Source organism: Bubalus kerabau, chromosome 10 (genome assembly GCF_029407905.1).
Source record: "Bubalus kerabau isolate K-KA32 ecotype Philippines breed swamp buffalo chromosome 10, PCC_UOA_SB_1v2, whole genome shotgun sequence".
Lineage (NCBI taxonomy): Eukaryota > Metazoa > Chordata > Mammalia > Artiodactyla > Bovidae > Bubalus > Bubalus kerabau.
In genome coordinates this window covers 42394174-42405570 of record NC_073633.1, presented here as the reverse complement: position 1 = coordinate 42405570, position 11397 = coordinate 42394174, and the positions used below count along the sequence as shown (strand labels likewise).

Here is an 11397-nt window from a genome sequence, read left to right as displayed (position 1 = left end):
CGATTTCATAAACATAATACTGAGTATAAGAAACTAGGCATAAAGAACAATAATGAATGACAGCATTTATGTTGAATTCCCAAATTGATCAAATGAATTGTATTAGAAATCAAGACAGTTTTACCTTTTCAGGGTCGGGGTGGTCAGGAGAGTGGTGATTGGAAGGAAGCATAAGGTAGATTTCTAGGGCACTGGCAGTGTTCTGTCTCCTGATCAAGGCATTCATTCTTTCTATGGGTGTGTTCAATAGTGAAAATTCATTGAACTGCACACTTAAAATTCATGCACTTTCTGAGTGTATGTTAAGGTCCAATTGGGAGTTTATTTTAAAATGCTGGGGACACCAGCATCTGCAGGGTGGACCGTAAGAGTCTTCAATTTGTTACCAGCAAGTGAAATTTCCCATCATTCTTCTCTGTCCGGTGGACTCAGGTGAGAGGGTGTGACCAATACTGGTTTATTACAATATGTCGTCTCCTTGGCACTGGGGGTGGCCCAGGTGTGGAAACTGACTTCAAACAGGCCCGTCAGAGCCCTTCCCTAGGATGCCTGGTAAAGGGACGTCCCTGGCTGTCCAATGCACTTCCACTACAGGGGGAGAGGGTTTGAGCCCTGGTTGGAGAACTAAGACCCCACATGCCACTTGGCCAAAAAAAAAATTAAGAAGTGCCTGGTGAGAAAACACTCTTGATGGGCTGGCGAAGCTTGGGCTGCTAATGACTATATCCCCTGCAGGTGGAGAGGGACTGTCTACATTAGGAGAGATGAAGGTCCCGGGCAAAGAGAAGCAGAGCAAGAGGGGTTGGGAGCAGGACCGAGAAAGAGTCCTGCTGCTTCAAAGCCCAGGTTCTCTTCTTTCTCAGCTTCCCAGGATCTTCATCTTTCCCAGCAAGATGAGGCAACAGATTGCTGATGATGTTTAAGCTTGCTCCTGAAACCTACAGCTGAGAGTCTTGAGTAATTTGCTGAGCAACTGAGTGGTTGGAGGGCCACCTACCGATGTAAGCAACAGGAAGAGGAAGGGAATCCTCTTCTGGAGGAAGTATGAGCACTGTGAGTCCACCTCATCCTGGAAGGGGGTGCGGACCTCCCGGATGTCTGGAAGTTTCACAAGCTGATCATGGTGTTTTACGTCATCTTTGTCTACTCCAGGTGTGATGATTAGCCCCCAAGATAACAATGTATAATCACACCTCTAGCTATGGGTTCCAATTGAGATTATTTTCTTTTATATTATCAATCTAACTGACTTCGAGCCTCCAACTAGTTGAGCTTAGAAATATGTTTTTCCTTTCTGGATTTCTCTTGTCAGTGATAGCCACAAAACACCCAGGGGTTGCTTACTAGTCCAGAGAGGTGGTCCAGGCCATTAAAATCCTGAGAGGAAACTGGGAAGCCTTCCTTCAGCCAAGATTTTCAGCTATTTCTTTTTTTATTGAAGTATGGTTGAGTCATAATATTGTGTTCAGCACAGTGACTCAGTTATACATACAGTTTTTCAAATTCTTTCCCCTTATAGGTTTTTACAAAATATTGAGTAGCGTTCACTATGCTATACAGTAGGTCCCTGTTGGTTATCTGTTTTTACACATAGAAGTGTATATGTGTTCATCCCAACCTCCTAATTTCTCCTCACAGATTCTTTTCCATTAGGGTTGTTACAAGGTATTGAATATAGTTTCCTGTGTTCTACAGTAGGTCCTTGTTCTTTATTTTATATGTAGTCAATGCCACCTGGGGTGGCTGCTGAAGCACAGGCCGTGCTGGCACCTGCCCTGCCCTGCTCTTGTCATGAAGCATCGATGATGAAAGACAGGAGCCCCAGTTACTCTGTGCCTGGTGTGCCCCTGCGCTTCGCTCGGAGAGTGAAGGCGAGGTGGCTTTGCAGGGCACACACCCACCCCCGGGGCAAGCGGCTTTGACTTATCTGCCATTTTCCTAGCTCAGCCCCACCCTGGACTCCTCAGCTCGTGAGGCCTGCACCATCTCACAGCCACTTTCCCCAGGGCCTGAGGTGCCAGGGTGGCAGGTTCCGAAAGGGTTTCTACGCTGCAGCTTCAGTCCCTCACTGGCTCTCAGCTACCATCCTTTCCCTATTTCTGCATTCTGGCCCCTGGAATGAGGGAGATTTTAACTCCAGCGAGCCCTGTCCCATTTCCTGTTCTGTGATGAAGAATTCCTGAGGGGAGGGGGTGGAGAGGATGGAGATGGGGGTGGGGATACTATTGTGCACCCTTCTTTAAAAGTATTTATTTATTTGGCTGTGCAATGCAGCATGTTGGTCATAGTTCCCTGACCAGGGATTGAACCTGTGCCCCCTGCATTGGAAGCATGGAGTCTTAACTGGCTAGACTGCCAGGGCATGCCCCCAGCCCCTTAAAGCTAGTATTTGAAGGAAAAATTAGGAAAATGTTCATCCCCCCTTCATGGAATAAGACCAAAAAAAAAAAAAAAAGACTTTTTTTCTGTAAAAAAAAAAAAATTGTTGTTATCATTGTTATATTGTGATCATTTTAGGAGTCCCAACAGATCTACGCTTAAATCTGTTCTGATATTAAGCTGGGTATTTGAAGCCACACTTTCTGTTATGGGGATTGAGCAGGAAAGGAACTAACATTGACTGCAGCCCACTGTTTGCTGCGTGTTAAATCTCACACTTATTCGAGGTCAGCATCATCATCATTATCCCTATTTTACAAATGAAGAAACCAAGGCTTAGAAAGGTTGAGTAACTTGCCACTAATTCGCCCTGGAGCTGGGGGAACCCCTTCCCACCTCACAAGCTCAAGCTGGGTCCTTGGTGGGCTTGCTGCATCCAGAGCGGGGTCCAGGCTGTAGGAGAGCCCCTGGCCTTTGTGTGTCTCCCTATGTCTCCTGATACTTTCTCCCCAGGCCTGTAAGGAGATATTCTAATTGATTATTACCTCCCTGTATTCAGCTCCTTTTGGTAAAGCCCACCTCCCTTTCCTTGGAGCAAAATGAAGTGGGTTTTTGTTACCTGAAACCAAAGTGACTTCAGAAGAGCCTGCCCACAGCTGGCGGGTGATGACCACTGTGCCCTGGGGGCTTGCCAGGCAGGACTGGACCCAGTTCCTGAGATAAATATGGAACAATGTTATTTTTTCCAGTAAATTACTCTCCCCAGCTCTACTCTGTCAAATGTTCCTTTCCTGTAGATACAGATATTTAAGAAAAGATAGTGTTCCTAACAATAAGACCATTCATTTAAACACACACTTGGACTCATGTTTATGTTTGTAATTTTTTTCTTTTTCATTTCCTAAAATTGAAGGCTTGTAGGTGCATGGAATACTTACTAAGCCCTTAGCTGCCAAAACCTCAAGCCACAATGTTTCCCTACACAATTAACTAGTTCACTGTGCTGCTAAGTCACTTCAGTCGTGTCCGACTCTGTGCGACCCCATAGACGGCAACCCACGAGGCTCCCCCGTCCCTGGGATTCTCCAGGCAAGAACACTGGAGTGGGTTGCCATTTCCTTCTCCGATGCGTGAAAGTGAAAAGTGAAAGTGAAGTCGCTCAGTCGTGTCCGACCCTCAGCGACCCCATGGACTGCAGCCTACCAGGCTCCTCCATCCATGGGATTTTCCAAGCAAGAGTACTGGAGTGGGGTGCCATTGCCTTCTACTAGTTCACTGTGCCAGGAGCCAGTTCTAGAATGTAATGTACTTTAGTTTTTAATGTTTGTTTATTCATTCATTTATTTGGCTGCTCCAGGTTTTCACTGCTGCATGTGAACTCTTAGTTGCAGCATGTGGGATCTAGTTCCCTGACCAGGGATCAAACCTGGGTCCTCTGCATTGGAAGCGTGGTGTCTTAGCCACTGGACCACCAGGGAAGTCCCTGAAATGTAATTTACTGTTAACACCTATGGGACAATTAATATGGAATGGCTTGGTATTGCTGGCCTATTTGACAGCCCCTTTCTCCGCATGATTTTCTTCCTCTATTTCTCAGTAAGGGGGTGTGGGTTTCTTGTTGGAAAACTTCCTTAAAGAACCTGCCCCTGGAAATTGCAGGTGACTTTTTTTTTTTTTTAACCTGTAGGACTTAACCACATTCTACACAATTTAAAAAATACATATATTTAAATTTATTTTTGGCTGTGCTGGGTTTTCCTTGCTGCGTGGGCTTTTCTCTAGTTGCGGTGAGGTAGGGGGTTACCCTCTGATTGTGGAGCACGGGCTTCTCATTGTGGTGGCTTCTCTTGTGTGGAGCACAGGCTCTAGGGTGAGCAGGCTTCAGTGGTTGCAGCTCAGGGGCTCTAGAACACAGGCTCAATAGTTGTGGCACAACTACATGATTATTTAACCTAACAAAGCACCTTGACATTTTATCCATACCATGGAAGTGCCTTTTATTGATGCTTTTTACAATAAAAAAAGAAAAGCAGTGCACCTTAAAACGTATACCCTGCTGCTTGTCAATTCTATCTCAGTAAAGCTGGGCAGAAAAAAAAATATAATTAGATATTTAAAAATCAGTCTTTCATCCATCCAAGTGAACATTACTTTTAGGCCTAATCAGTGAGAAATAAAACCAGGAATAGCTAAATTTTCAATAGTAAGCTTTTAAAGAATTATGTCTTTGGGGATTAAAAAAAATGACCTGGGAAAAATTAGACTTGTCAAGAAATACTGGCCACAAAAGAAGAATTCACAAAAGTGAAGTTATTGAAGGAAAACAGATTTGCCCTCAAATATGGTGCTCTGTATATTGATAATTTTGAGCTAACGGCACTTAAATAGTAGATGTATAAGGGTACTCTGACCTTTCTTTTTCTTCCTAAAAGCTGGACATAAAACTCCCATGTGGAAGCTATACCAGGAGGAAAGAAACATTCTTATCACTAAAGATGAGGAATTGAGGCACACACAGACTGGGTTAATCTAACTTGTAGCTTCCTATTGGCTGTTGTTCAGTTGCTAAGTCGTGTGCTATTACTTTTCCATACCTGAGAGACCTAGCTCTGGTGCTTCTCAGGGCTCATAAAGGCCTGGAACTGTCTTTGCTGATTCTGTTCTGTTCTTCGTGGTGAAGAGGGGAGAAAACATATGTCCTGCTTTTAGGCAAATAGTGGGAGAGCAGAAAGGTTTCCTTGTGGCTGCGTTGCTTTTGGCTGAAAACAATCCTTACTGCTAAGCGCCATAATTGGGAGTAGAGGTTGCAAGTTCTGCTGTCTCTTGGCGCAAACAGAAGAACGACACTTTGAAATGAAGCAGGACCCTGTGGTCTTTGCCCACCACCATGTCCCCCACGTGCCTTTTGTTTGTGAAAAAACTTTAGCCAAAGAAGAAGTTTAACCAGAGAAGTGAGAAAATGCAGAAACAAAGCAACACAGTCAACAAAGACCAAATAATAAAGTCATCAAGCATCTGCTGGAGGAAGGCATGGCAACCCATTCCAGTGTTCTTGCTGGGAAAATCCCACGGACAGAGGAGCCTGGCAGGCTATGGCACATGGAGTCACAAAGAGTTGGACACAACTGAAGTGACTGAGCATCAAACATAGTCAAGGACATTTAGTTCCTTCTCAAGGGCTATAGATAATATTCTGCGCCATGTCCCATGAGCTGTCTTAGACTGAAACCACCACCAGGTGTAAGAAGTTAACTACATGATGACTGGACTGCAGCCATGACAGAAGCTGCCACAGTTCTGAGATCTGGGCTCAAGAAATGGGAACAAACCGATCCTGGAACTGAAGATTAACTCTACTTAAAACAACCAAGATGACGATGGTCAGATGACCAATTTCAAGATGACTGTCAGAGCTGACTGTGCTGTTTCTACATGGAGACTCCTCCATCCAGCTGTAAAAGCTCTTGCCCACTGATTGTCATGGATGGGGGAGAGATGGCTTCTGGATAGGTGTCCACCCTCCCCCTACCCTGGGTTGCTGGCATCCAAAATAAAGCAAGCTTTCCTTTCCACCAATTCAGCCTCTTTACTGGCTTTTGAGTGGCAAGCAGCTGGACCCCAGTTTCGGTTACAACTTTATACACGTATTCCCCCCTCCATCTCTGTCCCAAATACATGACTCTGGTCAGTCAGACTGGAAGTCTGGCTGCTGCTTGGTTTCTGTTGAGGCCAGAGGCAGTGCCCACTGGAAAACCACAGCCTCAGAAAAGAGTCTTGAAAGGGGGGCAGGGGGATTATGGGGTGTCCCCAACTAGAGAGGATGCGGGATCACTCAGAGCCGAGGAACAGAAAGATGCACGTTTTGAATGTCTATTTTAAAATGCTTATAAATAAACATGAAGAGGGTTTGCTTTTTGTTTTTACCGTGGAGCTATGACACGTTGTCTTGAAGCTGCCAGACACAGCATCTGTCACATCAAAGAAAGGACTGCGAATGAGACACAGAGGAAATGATTAATCTCCCTTCTGGCCTGTGGCCCCTCCGTCAGTGCTGAACAGCAGGTTGGGGATTTATTTTCAGGGCTCAAAAGAGAGAGATGGGGGTGTCAGCCAAGAGCCAGGGAGTCTACCTGACCCTCAGCACCTCCACCCACCCCGGTTCCCTCTCTCCTCCCCACGGACATATTGAGTGTCACACTTCTAAAAATATCCCCGAGCAGTGAGGCACTATCCCCAAGCCTGGATTCCAGCTCTGCAATGCAGGCCTCCCCTAAGGAGAGCAGGTGAAAGCAATTGTAGCCTCCTGTAGACTTTCTATGCAGCACAGGAACATTCCACCAGACTGTTAAAGTGTTCACAGAAATGTGGGACTCTTTTAGCTAAGCCCTGACTGCCTTCACCTCCTTAATTATTCATCAGGCTCATATATCTTCAGGAGAAATCTGATGGCATTGCTTTTGCTTTTTTTTGCAAAACTCCCTTGAAATTTCCCGAGGATATTCGCCATTTGCCTCGCCGTTAAGGACTAGCTCCAGCACCACTCAGCCTGTTTGGAGCCCCAGAGAGGTGGACGTGGCTGGAATGACTCTCCAGACCTCGGAAGGCCATCCTGGCTTGGGAACGGATGTGTTTGGCCCTCAGAGCCTTCAGTGGGATGAAGAAGGCAGCATGGCAGGAAGGAGTGTCTGTGAGTCGGAGCAGATACAGGTCCTGGAAACTCCCCATCTCACATCTCTACTTCCCGTGGCCCCTGATGGCTCTCAGGTATGTCTGTATTCTTGGGGAGAGGATCCCCGGCCCCTTAAATTTTACCCTCATTGTCCTGACTCTGAATAAGATCACCTGCATTGCTGCAGAATTAGAGGTTGTGTTTTTATTCATTTTGCTTTCCGGGATGAGTCCCTTCCGCCCCACCCCATCACCTACCTGTCCTTACCTGTTTCCGTGCCCCAAAAGTGACACAGTGCTCAGCTGTGTCCGGCTCTTTGTGACCCTGTGGGCTATATAGTCCATGGAATTCGCCAGGCTAGAATACTGGAGTGGGTAGTCTTTCCCTTCTCCAGGGGATCTTCGCAACCCAGGGATCGAACACAGGTCTCCCGCACTGCGGGCAGATTTTTTACCAGCTGAGCCACAAGGGAAGCCCAAGAATATTGGAGTGGGTAGCCTATCCCTTCTCCAGTGGATCTTCCGACACAGGAATCAAACTGGGGTCTCCTGCATTGCAGGTGTATTCTTTACCAACTGAGCTATCAGGGAAACCCCTAAGAGGTGTTACCCGGACAGCACTGTCCTTTTACTGCATTCAGTCTGTGTGCTTGGGAGGGATTAATTGATGAAGAAACTGAAGCTCAGAGGAGTTGGTGGTGGTGGTGTTCAGTCGCTAAGTTGTGTCCGACTCTTTGTGACCCCATGGACTGCAGCATGCCAGGCCTTCCTGTCCCTCAGCATCTCCTGGAGTTCACCCAAGTTCATGTCCATTGAATCAGTGATGGTATCCAACCCCTCACAGAGGGGTTAAAGTCACACAGCTAGTGGATGGGGGAGTGGACATGGAGGGTGTTTCTATTGATATAATACTGAGAAGAGGGTTTGGGCTCCTGTAGGTGAAGGATCTGGCAGACCTCCTGGCACATAATAGATTCTAACCCTGTGCCATCTGGCCTGGTGGCAAGGCAGGGTCATAGCTGTAACCACACGCACCTCTGGGGGTCTGGGACTGATTTGACCTTCCTTACAGATCCCAGCTGTGGGCCAGTGAAGAGAAAATCATGACTCAGTCCCACCTGGTAAACTGAGTGGGCTGCAAAAGCTGAACAGTGGCTTTGGATAATGATCCATGATCTAGACCTGCCTCCCCAGCTTCCCCTCCGGGCTTCCTGCAGGCTCCCAACAACAGGGAGGGGCAGTGCTCTTGTGCCCCTCTGGCTGCTCTGGTCTCAGCAGCAGTACCAGGGGAAGCTTGGCTGAGGGGCAGCTTTATTTCACTGTGTGGGCCTTGCTCCCAAGAAGCACTGGGCCATGGCCCCTTCACCTCCTGTGGACCCCTCTGCTTCCGCTGCATTCTCTGTCTGGACCCTGGCTCTGTGAGTCTATCTGGGCCTGCACCGTGGGGTCACCTTGTCCAGCCCAGTAGGTCCTACTTCATAGCTGCAACTGTCAACCCAGTGTCCATCCCCGTCAAGATACCTGAGGGCAGCTGGATGGATGACCAGTCCCCCAAGACCATCGCCTTGACCAGGCTGACTGACCCAAAGAAGTGCCAGGGTCCTGCCGGTGACGTTTCTCAGAGTCACAGGTGAAGAGTGTCTGTTCCCCTCCCCCTGTCTGCCCCACCCCTTCCCACTCTTCCTGCTATGCCCTGCACCCCAAGGGGCAGGCTTTCCTCCCCTTCCTTTCCTGCTCTGCCCTCTTCCAGAAGTCCCTGTGGTCCACTAGGCCAGGCCTGCTGCTAATATGCTGCAGGGGGAAAGGCAGTAGCTGCAGCCCTGCTGGGAGGTCAGGGGACTGACCTCTGGTCCCTGACCCCTCCCCTGCCCTGGCATCAGGAGCCTCCTGACTCAGAGGTGACCCCCCAAAGGCTGCAAGAGCCCTTGAAACACAAGTGCTCAGTATGTGGAAGAGCACTGTCCTCCTTAGAGTGGTTGAGAGCAGGGCCTGTGAGATCAGACCAGCTTCTCTAACTTTCTCGGCCAGCTCCCAGCCCTGGAACCTCAGACCAGCTCCTTCACCTCCCAGTTTTTTCACCTCTGGGGAAAGATCCTGTCAGGAGTAGATAGCGGAGCCTCTGGAGCACACGGAGCCGGAACCACGTTGACCGCTTTTGTAGTTGTTGTGACTTTACGATGACCTCTCCCCTCCCACCCATCGTCCCCTCTCCGGACATGATTCAGGAATGAGGCTGTGTCCCTTGTCTTGTTTCAGCTGTTTGGGGAAACAGCAGAAGTGACACGGGTCTGAGACAGAGGCAACCACACGGAGATTTTTACTTTTGGCCGCACTGGGTCTTCACTGCTGTACGCAGGCTTTCTCTAGTTGCTGTGAGCAGGGGCCGCTCTTCCTTACGGTGTCTGGCTTTCACGTTGAGGTGGCTTCTCTTGTAGCGGAGCATAGGCTCTAGGTGCAGGGGCTTCAGCAGTTGCAGCTTGCTGGCTTAGTAGTGGCTTGCAGGCTCAATTGCCTTGCAGCATGTAGAATCTTCCTGAACAAAGAATCAAACCTGTTTCCCCCATGTTGGCCGGCTAACTTCCAACCACTGAACCACCAGGGAAGTCCCTGGTGGAGGACTTAACCACTGTGCTTAATCTTAATATTTTCATTTTATGTATATAAAAGTAATTTCCAAAAATGTCGGGAAACATAAAGGAAAAACCTGCTGTAAATCCCATTAACTCAATACAATAGCTATTCCCTTTCAGTTTTTTTCTCCTTAGATAATGTTGATATAGTTGTGCTTATAATACTTATACCAGATCTAAGCCCAGTTTGTTTGTTTGTTTTGGTCTTAGCCTAAAATTACAGCCAAGAATGTTTTCTTGGTTGGCACTTAAACCTTATAATTGTCACCTTAGTGGCAGAATAATATTCCATTGTGTGTCTGTACTATAGTTTGTTAAGATTTAAGGTGAAATGTCAGAAGTAAAAGGTGCTTTATTTTTTGCAAATTTCCATGGGATTTCCCAGAAACTTGTCAGTTGGTTCTTCCCTAAGACCTGTATGAAATATTGGAACAAGACAAGAAGAACCAGAGTCAGCTTTGAAAAGGAGGAATAATGTTACGGAGGGGAATGTGGGTGGGGGGCGTGTATGATTGGGGAGAATGTGTGTACATTTGGTGACAGAGGAGTCCTCAAGATGGAAAATTTTAAGGGAACCACAAGAACTCATCAATCTTCAAATAGTTCCTCATCTGCTCTCCATTTTGGTTTTTGAATGGTTTCCTTCCAGGGCCACCCTGTAGATGATGTCTTTGTCTTTCTAGAACCCCTTAGAGGCTGGCATTACTGGATAGCATGTTGTCATCCAGCAATACTTTAGTGAAAATTAGTTTTCAGATTTGTTTTCAGGGTTACCATTTCCTGTATTCTTAGGCAACCCTTCCTGTGGCTTGTTACACATCTTCCATCTCGAGAAGACCAGGAACCACATCTGAAGCACGGATTCATTCACTGAACAAATATTTACCAAGTTCCCACTGTTCCCCCAGTGTTGTTCTAGGAGTGGGAGACCGAGCACAGAGCAGGTCAGACAGGATCCAGTTCTCTCGAAACTTAACAGTCTAATGAGGGAGACCGACAATAGAAACATACATGACTCTTTCTATGTCAAAGATTTTGGAACAAAACATGCTAGAGGATGTCAGCAAGGAGGGGATGTGAGGTAGATGGTGACATTTGAACCAAGAACAATGAGAAGACTCATGGGAAAATGTTACACAGAGAGCAAATTCTAAGTGCAAAAGCCCGCAGGTGCGTAAAGGTTGGTCTCTTCCAACCTTTACCCGCAGAGAGACAGACCAGTGTGTCTGGAAACAGAGGGAAGACCAGTGTGTCTGGAGAGCAAAGAGCAGGTGAAGGGAGGAAAGAGTCAGAGACTTAGGCTGGCCCAGTGCTGCAGGTGGCAATGCTGGGGTGGTTCTGAAGCATCAGAGGGAGCCACTAGAAGGTTCTAATATGAGGATAGACTTTGTTTATGTTTTACACCCATCGCTGTGGCTGGTCTGGGGAATGGACTGCCTGAGAGGAAACAGGGAGACAAGTGAGGAGGTTCTTGCTATAGTCCAGGAGGAAACAGCCATGACTTAAATACAAGTGGACAGATTTTGGATTTTTCTGGAGGTAGAACTTCCAGGACTGCTTATAGATCAGATCCGGAATGTGAACTCAAAGATGCTTCCTAGGTTTTTGCCTTAATAACAGGGAAGTACTGGGAGCCCCAGGGTAGGGTTTCCCAAACCCAAATGTGTTGTGATGGAGGAGACCGGGGGTTTCTGTGCTGGCAGTATTATTATTTTTAAAA

The 11397-nt window shown here is 47.2% G+C and overlaps 1 protein-coding gene and 1 non-coding gene across 2 annotated transcripts in view; one reads left to right on the top strand and one right to left on the bottom strand.

Annotated features, from left to right (window-relative positions):
* Window positions 1-3784: 3784 nt before the first annotated feature.
* Window positions 3785-3857, bottom strand: TRNAW-CCA (transfer RNA tryptophan (anticodon CCA)). Its single transcript has one exon. It is a non-coding gene; the product is annotated as a tRNA-Trp (tRNA).
* A 2931-nt stretch (window positions 3858-6788) lies between these two features.
* PLA2G4E (phospholipase A2 group IVE) overlaps window positions 6789-11397 on the top strand; it is a 69886-nt gene continuing 65277 nt past the window's right edge. Inside the window, exon 1 of the mRNA XM_055539003.1 lies at window positions 6789-7143. Coding sequence (XP_055394978.1) covers window positions 6961-7143 — 183 coding nt within the window. The 5' untranslated portion in view covers window positions 6789-6960. The remainder of the gene's footprint in view (window positions 7144-11397) is intronic.